Genomic DNA, 19,056 nt, shown 5'->3' with positions numbered 1-19,056 from the left:
GGATGGACAAACTAATAATATGAGGAATTTTACTACTACTTCTACTTCTTCTTCTTCTTCTTCTTCTGCGAGTGACCGAGTGTTGCTGCTGCACTCCATCATTGAACATGAACCTACTACACCTGCACATACATATCACAAGTAGCACATCTTGTTAACAAAGGTTACCTGCCTGCAAGAATTGCCACCAGATCTTCCTCTCATGTCCTTGTCCGCCATGTTCGACCTACTCCCCAACTCGCACAATGTTCGTGCACACCAAACATATATGCAGGCGGGCCTCGTATTATTCCACAAACTGATATCACAAATTCAATCATATTCATCCAGGCCACATCAACTCTCCACCCGTTTCTACTACAATTTCTGCAGGAGACTTGAATAAGTCATCCACAATGTCAAAATTCACAAAAGTCTACTTCTTCTTCTTCTACTACTTCACGTTTTCAATAGCTCCCATGGGACAAAAGTTGGCATGCATTCAACGAGTAATAATATACGATTGTCAAAAGTTGAAGATACCACCCACACGAGTCATGAGCAATAAAAACAAATCACTATAATTGTATTTGTAATACATGGGACAAAAGGCAGTGTAAAACTAGCTAGAAGCAAAACCAACTATATCAGGTCACTGCTTCAATCAAAATCTCATCATGTTACTGGAATCAATATGCATCTAGTCTATTTGATTCCTAGTTGTTGTAAAGAATCAGGGCCAACAAGGAATACACGTTTCTGTGTTTGATACCGGAAAACTACTACGCCTTTATATCCTGCTCTTGGGACACCGTCCTGCAAAATGCAATAAACCGCCACAAAGAAAATCAGGAGATTGAAGAGAAGGGATTCTCTCCAGGCCAACCTACTTTCACATAAACAGACCCCAACCAGTAGCAAGGACAGAGATTCCAATATTTAATTGTTCAATGCAGTAATAGTTGGGCAAGAAATATCCAAAAGTCAATTTACTAAGGAGGAGTTTACTTTGGAGGATTAGGTTTGATAGATAAAAATAGTAAGGCTAATCCCTTGTTCACTTTGATGGATTGCAACTTTGGGATATCTCAAGGCCCTTGATTATTTCTATCCTTTGATTCTTATCCCATGGAAAGGGTAGGATTGGAGATATCCTACTCTTGAGGATAAAAATATTCAATCTTGCATATAATCAATCATGCAAAGTAAACGCCCCCTAAAGATACAAATAAAACAGATTGAATATAATTACAGATTACCTAATTCTAATTGGTGATGTAACACAAGTTATTTATGAAAAGTAAGACAAGAAAACCACTATAACAACATTACCTTCCATTCTTCAAAAATACCAAATTGACTTGCAATCTGCTCAAAATCTCGCTGGTCTAGGTACAAAATACGGACATCTCCATTTATGTTAGATGCCTTCAGAACAGCATCAGTTCCTTGTATAGGAGTCGCTTTTTTAACCAAATCAGCAAAGTGCTCCACATACTTGTCCTATAAAAGCTATTAGATTAGAATATTCTAAGCAACTAATTTTCTGTATGCATGACACTCTACAACCATCATACAAGAATTACCTCCTCCAGGTAGCTCAGGTCCATTGACTTCCAATCAACCTTCCACAGAGATGACAAAAGACATTTTCAGAAAATGGCAAGCACAAGAAAAGGAGATGAATAAAGGCCAAATGGTTGCATACCTGGACATCATTCAGTTTGATGGGTTCAAGATATTGTTTGAAGAACTGACCCATGCTGGAACCCTATGAGAAAAAATATCCTCATAAATGCAAGCTCCGAGAGAAACAATATCTAGCACAGTACTGTAGTAAAACACTAAAACTCATTGCATAAAGCAGACAGATGCTTGACGCTCACGGAGATCAAGGCTACATTACTCAAGAACACTGCCACATAGAAGCGTATAGAGTTCCACCAAAAAAAGAAGCCAGTTGCAGGACGGTACCATGTAGAGTGTGCCATGCACCCCCCCCCCCCCCCAAAAAAAAAAAAAAAAGAATTAAGAGACAACTTGATTTTTTTTTTTTTTGACATAACTTATTAACTGATACGGGTGACAACCACAGCATTAGGTATTCAAAAGCAATCTGGAGATTGATTCAATACGTACATGCTCTCCAAAATTATATGTTCTGCATACTTCTGGGCGAATGAATTGTCGTCCTTTGTGGTTCTCTTTCAATCTCAGCCAGTCATCCCAATAAGTAATTCTTGGTCAAGAAAAATCTCAAGATCGCAGTATGTAATTAAACCATACTTTTAGGTTAAAAAATATCAATTTTTTCAATAATTAAATATGAAAAACAAATACAATGCTTGAAGGATATGCCTTTGGCCATTTAGGAGAAAGTTCATCCCATGTGGATCTTGAAAGCATCCACCCAAGGCCAGGGAAAAAATCTGAGCGGTAAAGCACATCTGCAAGAGGTATGTGAATATGCATGAACACAGAATATAGCTGATACCTAGTAGTCAAGGAAATCACATCTTGAAGATATAGTAGGGACAGGTAGAAGAAGAACTCGACCCATCAGACAGACAAAGAGCATAAAACAGAACAATCTAGTAACTCAGTTTTCCTCAGCAACTCACTATAGCATATGAAATTATGAAGACCCAGACCGTCCACAGACCACATGATGTAGATAATCGACTTGGAAAAGTTAAATAAACTTGAAAGTGAAGAGTCATGGTAAATTGGTAATACACGAGTCGTCTAGGTAAAACATGTATTTGGGTTTTGTTTAGAAAAAAGAACTTTCTAGGCATTCAACTACTAAATCTAAATCATATTGATTAAGAATTTTCAATTTAAGTCCTATACCTTGATGTTTAGAGAATTTATGCCAAGTCTAACCAATCTTTTCATCCCTATTAATCTCGATTTTGCATCACCATATTTACCCGAGTTCAAAGGAATATACTAACTTGTACGTAGAGACAATTTATTAGGAGTCTTGAAGATCATTTATAAGGAACTAACTTACAAGGATCGTGTACAAACTGTTTTTGTCCATTGTCATTCCATGAAGAAACTGCCATGATGGACCTGTGAAGTTAAATTTAACAAATTGAAGCAACTTCAATCAGAAACTGGTGATGCACATAAATGTATATACTGATCAGATATCAAGAGAGTCCGAAAACCTCACTTGTCACGGTCCATGAGGGCAGCTCCAGCCTCAAAAAAGTCAAAGAAATCAGGAGCAATTTCCATATCATCTGCATGTTGATATGCTCAGACTGAATAGAAGAAATCAACTAGAAAGGATGGGAAAAAAGAATTCATAGACACCTTCAAGGATGATCACCCGGCTAAATTTATGTTTGTAGAACAATTGATCCAGTGCCCACTTATAATGCTCTGAAAGACAATAGATGGAATTATTTAGGCAATATCAATTTCCTCCGACATAACAGATGATTATGAACAACAAATTGAATATTTTACGTGCAATCTTGTAGTATGCTATCAACTCCCCAGGTCTTTCTGTTTGCACAGGTTCATAATCCAGATGCTGAGGTAGATATAAGCATTCTGTTAGGATTATCATAATTTAGTAAATAAGACTGAATTAGACTTGAGATAACTAAGTCCAGCCATCTCTTAATTGATGTCTTGGAAAAACAACTTAAGATTATCATTGTTGTATATTTATGTTTTTATTAAAATGCGAATGTGGGGAAAGGTGGATAATGCGTTATCAAATTAGCTGGCTTGAAGCTCAGCTATTACAGTATGATGCTGTTTGTGACGATATGAAATGGAAATCAAGTACCTGCATGTAGGTTAGGTGATCATAACTCAATGCTTTACTTTTAACACGAGGATCTGACCCATCCTGTACAAAATGAAAAGAAAAGAATAATTTGTGTGCAAGTACACCTCCTCATTCTGAATTACGCACTGAATACATGAGAAATCAGAAATGATGTACTAATACAATTAAAAGTGTTATTTTTGGGTACCTGTGATATGAAGAGAGGATATTTTGATGCAACAGGACTTTGATACCTATAAGCATGAAATGTAGTCAGTCGACTGTTAGCAACTAAAGCACCAAAAATTTGAATGAAATGAATCATACGTCAAAATCGACTTTATAGTCCTGTCAAGGTAATCAGCACGGTTACAGGCCATAACCACGACAGCTGCTACTGGAGCCTGATCATTCAGGAGCATATTCAGTGAAAAGGTGTTAACAGAATAGCATGACGGACAAAAAATCATATTTTCAGCTCAGCAAACCTGTACATCACCAACCAGTTTCTCAACACCCTTCCCTGCAGTATAACAGAGATATAGTCATGATCATACCAACCACGTCCAGCCATCGACCAGGGAAAACAGGCTGAGCCCACAGTGAAAATAGACTACAAAAGAAGAGGAGAAAAGGGGGCCAATATGTAACAGCCAACTATTACGCAAACAAAGTTGAAGCATAAGAGGATTATTTTTTAAACATATTCATAACAAATGTACCCCCGGAGGCAAAAAAACATACATACATGTGTGAAAGCTTAAAGTGACAATAACGGCAATATTTTAATAAGCGAAACCCCGTTAGCAAGACAAAGTAAAACTTCAATGAGGATCAGTTGCTAGGGACACAACGTCAGAAAGTGCGGCATATGGTGCTACATGAATTTAAATAAAAAACCCTGGAACAAAATACAAAAGAGGGCACTGGATTTTGTATGCAAAATAGCATTCTCTTATAATTCCAGCAAGTTAGTAACCGGCAAGCATTCTACGTGCCAAGAGCCTTTCATTGTCGGTGCCCTTAAATGAATAATTATCGTAGTTTCTGTAGGCAATTGCTGAGTTCCACATTGAGAAGTCTCTTCTTGATGTCATATTCCTCTTGTATGTAGTTTAAGAGTACTCCACTTTTCAAATTATTCATACCAAGTGCAGTAGGGTACATGATGAATACCTTGTTACTTAAAAAGCACAAAAGAAATTTCTTAGGAGATAAAAAAAAAATAGCTACACAAACATACGTTGCAGATCTTGAACAAGAGCTCTCAACTGGCTGCACTCCAGATCTCGGCGTTTCTTTTCTTCTGAAATTCAAAACTCATGATTGTAAAATCAGCAAGAAGAACTCAATATCTATTTACGGTAGAAAAACAAAGTATCTAGTACAAAATTATAATTTCACAGACACAGACTTAAGTAAAGAAAAAGTCAGTAAAGTTTCCTTGTCATCCTTTTAAACTGCAGTCTTAAACCATTCTCCTAAAAAAGCTTTATATATGGGTAGAATATTCATTGTCAACTCTTACAACTATAAATACAAAACACGTTATATGAATACATTCTATAAATTGTCGGAAGATACTAAACCCCTCTACTTTGAGAAAAGATAAACTAAAAAACCAAAGGAAGTGATTGCCACACATCGAAATTTGAATTAGAATGATAGTGCACCTTCAAGAGAAAGAAGTCGTCCTTGTTGCGAGCTAATCTGATCTATCAGTAATCGTGTCTGTCTTGTGCACTGATTTTCTGCCTCGATCTGGAATCAGAAAATAATGAGGCTTTTGTCATACACTTCATGTTTGCAAAGTGAGATGTATAATTAGGATAATTATTTTCATGTTCTTCATACAGACAGATCTTGGAATCGAGAGTTCTGAACTTTGCTTAGGTACTCGAAACAAAAATGCTGTAAAGGTCCAGAAACTAATACCGTGGCTGGACCACTACCAGAATGTAACAGAAGCTTACATATGGTAATGTTGGCATGAGTGCCTTACGAGTTAGACATATTTATAAGCCTCTATTAGTTTCACCGAATTAAAATAAAGGTGACATACAGCATCACTTAGGCGATCGGCATACTCTGATTGAGTTGTAAAGAGGCGCATCTGCACATCAAGAAAATGAATCACTCAGACCAAAACTTAGCAGCTTAAGGCATTCCCATTATAATCAGCCAGGCCAAAAAAGAAAAGAATGAAAAAGCATAGGGCAGAATGCACAAAATCGTTCAGATTGTATGCGCTGAGGAAGAAAATGGCTTTTGGCAATTCACAAAATCATTTAGATAGTTTCACCGCAAAATCACAAGTTTACTCCATCTGTGGTGACCATCGATAAGAAAATCCGGTTATGCTAAGTTCATCACTAAAACGATGAGATTCCACAATCTTGCTCAACGAATTCACGACTCTGGACATGCAGGCCGTCCAATTAGGATCACCCGCAATTAAGTAATTGTAATTGCAGTCTAATTCAGAAACAAATAATAATTCATTTAGGGGGGAAAATATAAAGCAGAGAGGTGCAACTAAATAGGGTTAGACCTGGATGTAGATGAAGGGCACGGCGGCGAGGAGGAGGAGGTACCGGTAGTCGCAAGAGCACCTCCTCATTCTTGATTGATTGCGTACTCTCTCTCTCTGTTGGTGTTGGTGTAGGTCGGTCGCCGACAAAATCAATAGCTTTCAACGGAAGAAACGACGCGCGACTATCCCAAGTCCACCACTGCCGCGACTTGGAAATCAGATACCGAAACTTGGATCTGGAAACTTGTTAGTTAAAATTCCAACTGAAAATTAACATCTACTATTTCGCGGAACGTGTTTCCATCCGCCCTAGCTTGAATTAGCTTCAATATTTTACATCAAACCACGCAATGTTACATAGATTTTTCCCTCTTGTTCAAGTTTGAATACCAGAATTTCCAAATCCATGCATTTGTAGATCACAAGAGGAAATATATCGCACTCTCAAACTTTTTTACGGCCGTTAAATCAATATTCGTTTAAACCAATTGAAAATTTTACGTATTTGATGACATAATTTTTAATTCGTATCCAAAATGAGAATGTAAATAAAATTTAATTTTAATGTGTGTGTATAACAAAATTAGGTGAAAATTAATGTATTTAAGTCCAATTACCGCATATTAAATTATAAAATTGGTCGTTTGTCATTTTTCGCAATTTAATACTACTTCATTAACTCGACTTCGATCATTTCATGATCTCCATAATTTAACTTGATAAGTGTCAATTGACTTTAAAGTTCAAGGCCTCTAGGTGTTGACTATTGAGAATGGAATTAGGGGCTGTATTGGTTTGAGATTTTATAGGATTTTTTTGGATTTTAAAAATTTGGAGGTACTCAATTCAGATTTTTAAAAGTTTTCAAAAATTTAGAGGTATTCAATATGGATTTAAAAAAATCTTTAAGTATTCAAAAGTTTGTGGGTTTAAAACTTTATGAATTTTGATGGATTCTCCTTAAAAAATACAAAGAGGGAAATCTCACCTCATCACATGAGATTCTGTGGATTCTTTCAAAAGTATAACTTTTATTCATGTCAATACTTCTCAACAAATAGTGGAATTATTGCATATAAAATATTCCCAACAAAAAAGAAGCAGACTCAATCACACCATGTACGCAAAGCTCACCTTCTGCACTTCTACTGCTTCATCTTTTTTATTTTATTTTTAAGTAAAAAGACTTGTTACGCTAAGTATTACTCCCTCCGTCCCGGCTTTTGGTATCCAGTTGAGAACGACACGGGTTTTAATAAAGTGATTGATGTGTTGTGAGTGGAATATGGGTCCCACATTTTATGTGAGAGTTAAAATAATTAAAGTGGAGTAAGGACCCCACCTACTTTTACTAAAAATAGAAATAGATACCAAAATGTGGGACAGCCAAAAAAGGAAAGTTGGATACTAAAAGTTGGGACGGAGGGAGTACAAATTAGTAATTCAACCCGAGACTTGTCACGCCATGATGCTTATTGGAAACAAAAAACATGGTTATCAAATGATGCCTATCATCATATATTCAGAGGGCCTCTCAAGTCAAAACCCATTAAAACCAAAGTTCTATACTTCTCAACAAATAGTGGAATTATTGCATACAAATATTTCCCAACAAAAAAGAAGCAGACTCAACTCAATCACACCATGTACGCAAAGCTTACCATTTGCACTCTCCTGTTTCATCTTGTTATTCAACTGGCAATCTGATCTTCATTCCAAATCTTAAAAAAAAAAACTAAATATATTAACATAATTTTTCAATTCCAGCGGTAGCTGGGCTGTTAAGATCCTAACTCACGAGCTCTTCGAGTGAGCACAAACTCCAGAACAAAAGATAAGAAAGCTAGATAGAAAGAGAGAGAAACTTGATAATCATTTTCATATCCCAAAAGAAACAAGCAAAAGTCCTACTTATGGCTAACAGCCTTCTGGAAAAGCATAACAAACATCTAGGGATTAAGCGACAACATCTTCAAATTTCCTAACAAACAGGGACCACAATTCAGCTTTCCCCTAACCAACTACATAATCCTTCAAGTGCAGGGGCTGCTGGATCACACGTTTGGGCTTCTCCCTTTTCTGGGGCTCCTCGGATTGGGCCGCAACGTCAGGACCATCAGTTGGGCCTTGAGGCGTAACACTCCCTTCCGCTTCTGCAATCACCTTGTCCTCAAGGTGAAACTGAGGATATGCGCTGCGGAAGTCCTCTAAATCTCCCCAAGTAGCATTTTCCGGAGGTTCGCCTAACCATTGAACAAGAATTTGAGGGCGCGGTCCGCCTGTACCCAGAACGCGGCGATGGGAGCAAATGGCTAAGGGAACGGGGATGGACTGAGAGTCGTGCGACTCCGGGGGCAGGTCGCAGGGGCTAACTGAGCTATCTCCCTTGTAAGGCTTCAGAGCTGAGACGTGGAACACTGGATGGATGCGGCTGGTGGGAGGCAACTCCAGGCGATAGGCCACTGGTCCAACTTGCTCCGATATGGTGAACGGTCCATAATACCGACGAGCCAGTTTGGGAATCGCCCGTCCTGAAATGGAAACTTGGCAATATGGTTGTAGGCGCACCAAGACCTCATCTCCCACCTTAAACTCGAGCTCTCGTCAACGCCGATCACTATTTTGCTTCATTCGGGCCTGTGTTTGCCGCAGAGTGAGCTTCAGCTGTTGCAACAACTGATCTCGTTCCAGAAGAAGATCCTCGACAACTTGGATCTTCGAGGTTCCCCGGACGTAGGGAGGAACGGACGGTGGTAGCCGCCCATATAATGCCTGAAACGGAGACATGCGAATGCTAGAGCAATACGATGTGTTGTAAGAGAACTCTGCCCAGCTCAAGAATTGCGCCCATGATGTTGGTTTCAAGTGAGCAAACGCTCGGAGGTACTGCTTTAAGCCGCGGTTAACTATCTCTGTTTGACCGTCCGTCTACGGGTGGTAAGCTGTGCTATGATTCAGCGTGGTGCCCGACAATTGGAAGAGCTTGTGCCAGAATTTACTTAGGAACATGGGGTCACGATCGGATATTATCGAAGCTGAAAATCCATGGTATTTGACAACCATCTCCATAAAGAGGGAAGCTACGGATGTCGCTGTGAAATGCGCCAGTAACGGCCCAAAATGGGCAGACTTGGTGAGACGATCGACCACCACAAGTATCGCAGTGTAATGACGGCTCGGGGGCAGCCCCGTGATGAAGTCCATCGTGATGTCCTCCCAAACCTGATTCGGTATAGGGAGAGGTTGGAGCAACCCTGCTGGAGGTTGGGTTGAGTACTTGGTGTGTTGGCAAGTGATGCAAGAAGCCACATACTTCTCCACAACAGCTCGCATCCGAGGCCAAAAGAACATAGCAGCCAAGCGAACTAGTGTGCGCTTCACTCCACCATGACCTGAGGTAGGAATCGCATGGGCCTCGTGGAGGAGGCGAGGTATGAGCGGAGACTCGGGGCTGATATAGTATCTGTTACGAAACAGCAGAATCCCATTGCGGACCGTGAAGTTGTGATTCAGTTTTTGAGCCTCTCTTTGCTTATGAAGGCCTATAAGGTCAGGCCTTGTGGAATTTTCGAGGCGAATGAGGTCGATGAGCTCGGACATAGGCATACTGGCGAGGGTCAGAGCGAGGAGTTGCGGGGAAGGCTCGCTGGGATCCTCTGGTAGGCGAGACAAGGCGTCGGCTGTGCGGTTAGAACTGCCCGTACGATACTCAATACGGAAGTGAAATCCCATCAACTTACTGACATATCGCTGTTGTTCCGGGGTTTGGATCGTCTGTTGCAAGAGCTCTCGAATACTCTTATGGTCGGTTCGAACCACAAAGAACCTTCATAGCAGATATTGACGCCATTTTCTCACCGATTCCGTGATAGCGTATAGCTCCTTCATATATGTCGATGCCGCTTGCAACCGTGGCCCCAATTTCTTGCTGAAAAAAGCGATTGGGTGCTCTAACTGCATGAGCACGGCTCCCATCCCCACATTGGATGCATCGGTCTCGACAATAAACTCATGTTCAAAGTGGGGCAGATGAAGAACCGGCACCGAGGTCATGGCAGCCTTGAGAGCATCAAAGGCTTCCTGTGCAGCAGGCGTCCACTGGAAGGAATCTTTGCGAAGGAGGTCTGTGAGCGGGGCGGCGATGCCAGCATACCCCCGCACGAAGCGGCGATAGTATCCGGTCAGGCCTAGGAATGCCCTAAGCTGCCTCTGTGTCTTGGGAACAGGCCATGTTTCCATTGCCGAGAGCTTGCTCGGGTCAGCCATAACACAGCCGTTGGTCAAGATATGCCCCAAATAATCAACTGAAATTTGGCCAAAAACACACTTGGAAAGCTTCAAGCAGTATTGGTTAGTTATCAAACAATCGAAAACCGATTGGAGATGTAGATAATGGTCCGCCATCGTCACACTGAAGACTAATATATCATCGAAAAAGATGACAACAAATTTGTGCAAGTGAGGTGCAAAAATTTGGTTCATGACCGATTGAAATGTGGATGGTGCATTACAAAGTCCGAAGGGCATTACCATGAACTCGTAATGGCCATCGGTAGTTTGGAACGTCGTCTTGTGAATATCTCTACGATAAACACGGATTTGATGATACCCAGAGTGGAGATCCAATTTGGAGAAGACTCTAGCAGTGCCCAAATCATTGAAAAGTTCATCGATGGTAGGAATGGGGAAATGATCGCGCACCGTAACAGCGTTAAGGGCTTGTAATCGATGCAAAATCGGTAAGTTTCATCCTTCTTGTGGACGAGCAACACCGGTGAAGAGAAGGGACTGCGGCTCGGTCGAATGGTCCCCTGAGCCAGCATATCTGACACCAATTTAGCAATCTCTAGCTTTTGAAATTGGGGGTACCTGTATGGCCGTACATTAACTGGAGCCGAACCCGGCAGCAGGTGGATGCGGTGGTCGACGGAGCGATACGGTGGGAACCCCATCGGAGGACGGAAGAGCCGCTGATATTGATGGAGTGCGGGTGGAGCTCGCTAGGGCTGGAGATAGGAGGGAAATCTGGGATTGGGCCTTCATTAATAATTTCGTTGGGCCTGGGCTCTAACCCTAGTAGCAACTTGGGCTCGTCCTCCGTGGACCAGATGCATATCTCAAAAACTTGGTCAAGGTGACCTTCTGCGGCGAGACTCTAAAGTTGAGCGAAGGTAACAACCGGAGTCTCCGGAACCGGATCCCCGCGAAGCTGAATCCGATGGCTGTCGCGATCAAATTCCATGAATTGATCCGCATAGTGGTGCGTGACTGGGCCTAGTTACTGCAGCCATTGAATACCCAAAACGATAGTGGGGTCGGTAACATCCAGAACATGGAGATCAACGTTGAACGTGTGCCCTTGGATTTGAATGGGCACCGCTGGACAAACATGCCAACATACTAAGAAATCGCCATTGCCCACGAAGACGCGAAATGAAGAGATGTTGCGGATTGGTAACTGTAGGGATTTGGCGATGGTGGGTTGTATGAAATTGTGAGTGCTCCCGTTGTCGACGAGGACGCGAAGGAGAGCACCGCCGATAGAGCCGGTGAGCTGCAGAGATCGCGGAGAGAAGGCCCCTGATAGGGAATGGAGACTGGATATGTCTCCAACAGAGGCGTCATCATGAACTTCCCCAGGAGAATCATCTGTGGGGTCTGGTTCGTCTTCCTCCTCGTTGCCCACGAGAAGTAGAAATTTGTTGCGGCAACGGTGGCCAATGGACCATTTTTTATCGCAATTGTAACAAAGGCCTCGTTCGCGTTTGTCCTTAATTTCAGATGGACTCAAACGCTTGATGGGTAGTGGGGGGTAGCAAGCAGCAGGGTCCGCGGCGGACAGCTGGAAGTAGACGTAGCTGTAGGTGCTGTGATGAGTGGCGGCGATGGAGTCGGGATTGTGAATGGTGGGCTGGAGGTTGGCGGAGTAGAGCTAAGAGGAACAACCTTGATGGGCCACCGCGAAGGTAGAGGTGAACTGAGGCGGGATTCCTCGAATCGAGCCTCATACGCACGGGCCAGCGCAAACGCCTCCATGAGGGAGGTGGGCTTAGAGATGCTCAATTCCCGGCGTATCTCCGGCTTCAGACCAGACACAAAAAAACTGATTAATAGATGCTCCGGAATGCTGCGAACTTGATTCATCAAATCCTCGAACGACGTTTGGAAATCGGCCACCGAACTCGTCTGTGTGAGTTTAGAGAGGGCTCCCTGCGGGTCGGAGAACAAGGATGAGCTAAAACGCTCCTTGATGGCTGAGAGAAAGGCAGGCCATGTCGAGAGGAGGTTGTTAGCTTTAGCCCATTGAAACCAGGCTGCTGCCTTCCCCTCCATGTGGAAGGAGACGATTCACAGTCCAAGTTCTTCGGGAGTACCATGAAAATCAAAGAACTCCTCAATACAGAAGAGCCAGCCGTGGGGGTCAGATCCGTCGAAGCGCGGGACGTCCATCTTCATGGAACGCAGCAGGGGAGAGATATCGGTGAACTGAGGCGGCGGATCGGTGGTCGGAGGTGGCCAGCAAAAATGGAGGGAGTCAAAGCGTGAGTCCACAGTGGACATGAAATCCTTGACTGTGGCATTTGTGGCGATGATTTGACTCTCGAGGTTGAGACGTAGAGATTCGATGGCGGCGAGGACATCGGAGTGAGACATGGCAGAGATAAAACAATGAAAGCACCAGTTGTTAAGATCCTAACTCACGAGCTCTTCGAGTGAGCACAAACTCCAGAACAAAAGATAAGAAAGCTAGATAGAAAGAGAGAGAAACTTGATAATCATTTTCATATCCCAAAAGAAACAAGCAAAAGTCCTACTTATGGCTAACAGCCTTCTAGAAAAGCATAACAAACATCTAGGGATTAAGCGACAACATCTTCAGATTTCCTAACAAACAGGGACCACAATTCAGCTTTCCCCTAACCAACTACATAATCCTTCAAGTGAAGGGGCTGCTGGATCACACATTTGGGCTTCTCCCTTTTCTGGGGCTCCTCGGATTGGGCCGCAACGTCAGGACCATCAGTTGGGCCTTGAGGCGTAACATGGGCTCCAATCGGCTCTGGGTTGATGTCATCCTAATTCCTATCAAGTCGATGAAAATTCATGAAAATCCATAAAATAAGTCAGTCAAATTCTGCATAGAGTTTATGGATTTCCTAAACCCACAAAAATTCATGAACTTTTTAAAGTCCAAAAAAATCCAACAGAATCTCAAACCAATACATCCTCCTTAATCTCAACATTAATTGTAAAAAACCGTGAAATGGAATTAATAATTAAAAAATGCTTGAATGTGTATTCACTTGAATGAGGTCCTTTTTATAGTTTATCAATTGAACCTACAAATAAAACTTAATACTGTGGATCCATTGATGAAGGTCATTTGCCCAAATCCTAGTTAATTTTTTATTTTTTTTGTGAAAATTCAGTGAAAAAAGAATATACCAGTAAAGGAAAAAAGATATTTGATTTAAATAATATTCCTTTCATCTTATTATTGTTGACCTATTTTTTTAACACGAATATTTAGAAAAATAGGATTGTAGTGTAAAAATGTGTAAAGACGTGTGATACCACATAGTTTGGAGTGCAAAATCATTACCAAAAATAGGAACATGTCAATATTAATGGGATACACCAATAAGGAAAATATGCCAACAATAATAGGACAGAGGGAGTGTAGTTCAGATTACATATATTTTCTATCTTTCAAAGTCGATAATTCTTTTTTAAGCTATCAAATCTGACTCAAATATATTGGATGTGACATGTGTCTTTCATCACTAACTGTCTTCCTCAAGTTTGACTTTTATCTTTTTTAGATCTAACTATTTTTATCAACTTTAGGACTGACTCCGTTTAGAGTTGATTTCGTTATTTGCTCGGTCACACTACACATCGAACTTCTATTTTAACATGTAACCATATTTGAGATAGCTTACAGATATTTTAATTGTTAAATTTGATCATAAATTAGATATTAGACTTTTAAGCATTTATTTCATAATTGATCTTGTAAAATTGAATTCAACAAAGGAAATGCACAAAATTGCCCAAATCACTGGGAAGTGTCCCAAGAGAACTTATACAAGTTTCCATTTGAAATATATGAGAAGAAATTGACAATTAATCTATATATATATGAAACACTAATTTTCAACGGATAGTTTTACCCGTCAATTTTTCTCTCTCCTTATATCACTTATTTCATCACATTTTCTCTCTCCTAGCTAACCAACTCACATGTCTATCACTTCTCTCACTTCTCACAAGTCACAATCTATAGTATTTTTTGATATCCACCAATTTTTTCTCACTTTCTTTTTTTATTCTTTTTAAAAATCATCAAATTCTCTTCATGAAAAATATTTAATATGGATGTTAAATTAAAGATCATGACAAGATCTTTAATTTGATGTAAAAATTACATAAAATAAAACTAACTCGAAAAAGTTATTGTAGTTTGAAATCATAAAATTAATTTTTTTTCTCTTTCCTTTCTTCTCTCTCCTCTCTCCTATGTCCATTCTTCTTTTTTTGCGGTTGTTTTATTATTCTTTTTTAAAAATAATTTTATTTTATATTTTTATTATATTAGCTCATTTCAAAGTTCTTTAATTTAAAAATATTATTTTTGAAGTAGAGGTTAACATATTTTTAATATAAATTTATAGATGAATAATTAATTATATCATCTTAAATATTAAATTTGTAGTTATGTTTGTGTTATTTTTTTTTTATATTTACTTATATTAACTTATCTACTATTATTATTTTTAATTAGATTTTACGTTAGATTTACGTATATATTAAGCATCAAAATTACCATTGAAAAATCATTAATCGGAGCATCATTATTGATCCTATTTAGAAATAAAATAAAAAGTAAATTGAACAGTTTAATTTTGTAGTAGCACGTCTATTTGAATTTAAATGGTAATTATACCATGTTCAACCTCATTTTTTTTTCCACTAATCGATTGATAAAAAAATTATTTGTCTATAAAAAATACAAATTAAAATTTAAATGCATATAAATATGAATGTTGTCATATATATTCAAATTAATTTTTTTATTAAAATCGAAACCCAACTAAAATAACGGAACATTATTATTCAATATTACTCCTGCCGTTGCATACTAATGGGTTACATTTCCTTATTTGGACGTCCCATTTTAATAGGTCATTTCCTAAATTGGAAGCTTATTACATAACAATCATATAACCCATTATTTAAATCATATGTCAATGTGATCCACTCATAATTATCTCTCTTACTTTTTTGAAAAACATATCTTAAAAAAAAAGTACTCTCTTTCTTATTTTATTAGTATAAATTATTTATTTCTTAAAATCTGTGTCCGGCCCTTATGACTTATTAATGTGGGAAGAAGGGAGTATAAAATTAAACTTAATCAATTCAGAAATTATTATTTATGAAAATAAATCATATCTCTTTTTGCAAAGTCAGAATTTTGAGAACTTTATTTGTAAAAATTTTATTTAGACAAAATGACGAGTAAAGATAATTTAAATATGCATTCAAAAAATATATTAAACTATATAAAAATAGATGATTTTGTAGATCTTTATTTATTTGATAAATTTATGTATTGCTCATTATCAATTAAAATTAATTAATTGATATTTGAAATATTGAAAATATAAAGTTAAAAATTCATATGTTTTCGTATTCATATTTTTTTTAATTAATTGATGTGAAATATTTCACTTTTAAAAATATGATTTATATTTTGAATATATTAAATAGATATACTTTTTATTTAAAATATAATTTAATTTTGATGTTGGTCGTGCATCGGACGGGCGCGTGTACTAGTTAAAATAATTTCACAGTGAAAGTTTTGTTACCTCTGTAATTTGTGATGGATACAATGATATCTAATTTTATTCTGTCTTTCTACTACAATTATCAAACGATTTACATATTATCATTGATATCACTTTCATTATACATTTACTGAATATTTATCGTTGGTCACACAAATTAGATCACTCACGAGTAGTTATATAACATTATATAACATCTCACGAGTAGTATAACACGATAATTTCTTGATATAACATTTTTTTTTTTTTTTTAATTTGTAGCTAGTTCAAACAGAAGCTACTAATATTTGAGGTTTGAAATATAGATAAACATGGCTTATAATTAATTATGCCCTCAAGAGTCAAGATGAAGGTTGTGAGAGTGGAGAGAGAAGGGCTTGCATGGTGAAAAAGTGAACACAATCATCAAACATTTCTTCGATTGATCTGAATCTCATTCCCAAGCCCTTGATTTTTGAGACGTCGAAGTCATAGTGTGGTCTCTCAACTTTCTTAAACCTGAAAAATCAAATAGCCATTGAAGCTGAGTAATGAACATATGGTACATATTAATTTGTGAATAATTGAAATTACGTTTTGGGGATTGGTAGAGCCGGATAGCGTGGTGCGAGTTTTGCAGCTAACTCGTCAATGTCGAGAACCGTAGAGGTGCAGAGATAGCGGCCTCGTGCGTTTTCCTTCTCGTAAACCAGAATATGGCTCAACGCAACATCATCAATGTGAACATATCCCATTCTTCCATGAAACTCAAACTTTTCCCTCTCTCCTTTGAGCAAACCAAGCACGTCAGATGCTGTGGAGCTCAAAACAGGGGGCAAGCTTGGTCCAACCACAAATGAGGGGATGAGGGTCACCAGATCTATGCCGTTGTCCTCGCAGAATTTCCATGCTGCCTTCTCAGCCAGAGTTTTCGACAGTGGATACCAGATCTGCAGCTTCCGACCGTTAATGTATATCAATTGCTGATTAATTTTGAGAATTACGCACCTTGAGGTTCTCACAGAGCTCCTCGCTACTCCAGGAAGACTCATCCAGCGGCACGCCGGGAAGGAGATCGTCTCGTATCCTCACCGTCGAGGACGAAGATGTGAGAACCACGCGCCTCAGCCATGGATTCTTCTTGCACGAGCGCAGCACGTTCAACGTCCCATCGATCGCCGGTTGCAGTATCTCAGCCTAGCTAGTTCAATTCATTCACTCACATGAGATGGATCGCCAGATCGGAATTGAATTAATTCATAATCAGGTACGAATCGAGACCTTTGGATCGGACTTAGGCTGGCCAAGCACGGGCGACGCGAGATGGAAAACTCCATGGCATCCTAAAATGGCGTTGTCGAAGCTTCCTTCCTCCATCAGATCGGCTCTCACTAGTTGGAGCCTCTCTCTCGCGCCCTCCAGCCTTAGAAGATGCCCCACTTTCTTCTCGTCATCTGCGTCGAGTATCAGCTTAATCAATTTGGTTAATTTGATTTACTCATATTATGCGTACTTACATACATACCTGGATCTCTCACCGTTCCGATCACGCGATAACCAGAAAGAAGAAGGCGCTTCACAAGCCACGAAGCTACAAAACCAGCAGCACCAGTCACGCATACTTTCTTCCCCTCCCAATCCTTCATCTTTTCCTCCATTGAATCTATCACTTGCAAACAAATTTGTGGAGTATATATATCTATATTTAAACTAAATTTAAAGCTTGTGTTGAGTGATTCTCAACTTAATAAATCAAATATGGGGCGGTGGTACCAAATGTGTGTGGACTGCGTGTAGTTTGGAAGTAGGCAAGGAAAGCTAAAAGTATGAACACACATATTGGTAGCTCCAAGCTCAAGGTTTTAGAAATTAAATTTAGAGTTGAATGGAAGCAGGTGATGGACCTAATTAGGCCCAAATGATGGAGCCAAGAATTTAGTTCGGGTTGAACTTGTACAAGATTTTTGGGGCGGTACTCGGTAAGCCCCATTTGTTCTTTTTTTTTGGCATCTCGTACATTTTAAATATGAGTGGATTTTTAAAATGACCACTTTCATATTGTAAAATTAAAAATTGTCCATTAAGATAAAAATATTAAAAAATGACCACTGTTACCAAAAGACCCTTTCACATTAAAAATTAAAAAAAATGTTCACTTTACATCACCCCTTTAAAAAATCCCGCAATTCACAACCAGTGTGAATTCACAACCAAAATTTTTTGTTTGTGAATTCACAACTAGTCGAATTCACAGCCAAAATTTAATTCACAACCAGTCGAATTCACAACCAAAATTTAATTCACAACCAGAATTTTTTGGTTGTGAATTCGCAACCAAACAAATTCACAATCAAAATTTAATTCACAACCAGATTTATGTTGGTTGTGAATTCACAATCAGTCGAATTCACAACTAGAATTTATTTTGGTTGTGAATTCACAATTCACAACCAGTCGAATTCACAATCAGAATTTTTTGTTTGTGAATGAACAACCTGTCGAATTCACAGCCAAAATTTAATTCACAACCAAAAAAATTTGGTTGTGAATTTACAACCAGTCGAATTCACAACCAGAAATTTTTGGTTGTGAATTCACAATTAGTCGAATTCACAAACATAATTTAATTCACAACCAAAATTTATTTTTGTTGTGAATTCAAGTAGTTGTGAATTTGAATTTTTAAAGTTTGAATTCACAATTAAAAGTATAATTTATTTTGATTGTGAATTCTAGTTTTAGTTATAAATTCATAGATTTTGTTGTGAATTCAAAAATATTAAGTTGTGAATTCATCGAGTTGGTTGTGAATTCAAGAACATTAAGTTGTGAATTCATCGAGTTGGTTGTGAATTCAAGAACATTAAGTTGTGAATTCATCGAGTTGGTTGTGAATTCACGACCAATCGAATTCACAACTA

General features: G+C 38.8%; 3 protein-coding genes across 4 annotated transcripts; all 3 read right to left on the bottom strand.

The window, feature by feature from the left end:
* Window positions 1-537: 537 nt before the first annotated feature.
* LOC130989179 (alpha-1,3-mannosyl-glycoprotein 2-beta-N-acetylglucosaminyltransferase) lies at window positions 538-6,805 on the bottom strand. 2 transcript variants are annotated; one of them, XM_057913119.1, is made up of 18 exons: window positions 6,321-6,805; window positions 5,832-5,882; window positions 5,443-5,530; window positions 5,013-5,075; window positions 4,258-4,292; window positions 4,097-4,173; window positions 3,978-4,023; window positions 3,788-3,850; window positions 3,460-3,526; window positions 3,304-3,372; window positions 3,161-3,230; window positions 2,996-3,057; window positions 2,337-2,426; window positions 2,119-2,213; window positions 1,688-1,750; window positions 1,566-1,604; window positions 1,312-1,482; window positions 538-795 (listed from the first exon to the last, which is right to left on the bottom strand). In XM_057913119.1, exons 1-18 carry the CDS (start codon window positions 6,387-6,389, stop codon window positions 685-687), a joined length of 1,329 nt encoding a protein of 442 aa, XP_057769102.1. In that variant the 5' UTR covers window positions 6,390-6,805; the 3' UTR covers window positions 538-684. The 2 variants fall into 2 exon arrangements, with proteins under 2 accessions (XP_057769102.1, XP_057769103.1); XM_057913120.1 differs by lacking the exons at window positions 5,832-5,882; window positions 6,321-6,805 and adding an exon at window positions 5,743-5,800.
* Window positions 6,806-10,130: 3,325 nt separating this feature from the next.
* Window positions 10,131-10,706, bottom strand: LOC130990799 (uncharacterized mitochondrial protein AtMg00860-like). Its single transcript, XM_057915033.1, has one exon. It carries the CDS (start codon window positions 10,704-10,706, stop codon window positions 10,131-10,133), a length of 576 nt encoding a protein of 191 aa, XP_057771016.1.
* A 5,548-nt stretch (window positions 10,707-16,254) lies between these two features.
* LOC130989178 (tetraketide alpha-pyrone reductase 1) lies at window positions 16,255-18,098 on the bottom strand. Its single transcript, XM_057913118.1, has 5 exons — window positions 17,661-18,098; window positions 17,417-17,589; window positions 17,144-17,332; window positions 16,730-17,085; window positions 16,255-16,654 (listed from the first exon to the last, which is right to left on the bottom strand). Exons 1-5 carry the CDS (start codon window positions 17,791-17,793, stop codon window positions 16,498-16,500), a joined length of 1,008 nt encoding a protein of 335 aa, XP_057769101.1. The 5' UTR covers window positions 17,794-18,098; the 3' UTR covers window positions 16,255-16,497.
* Window positions 18,099-19,056: the final 958 nt, after the last annotated feature.

The sequence above is a fragment of the Salvia miltiorrhiza genome, chromosome 6, assembly GCF_028751815.1.
Source record: "Salvia miltiorrhiza cultivar Shanhuang (shh) chromosome 6, IMPLAD_Smil_shh, whole genome shotgun sequence".
Lineage (NCBI taxonomy): Eukaryota > Viridiplantae > Streptophyta > Magnoliopsida > Lamiales > Lamiaceae > Salvia > Salvia miltiorrhiza.
The sequence above is the reverse complement of the archived record's forward strand: the minus strand, read 5'-3'. Positions and strand labels throughout refer to the sequence as shown.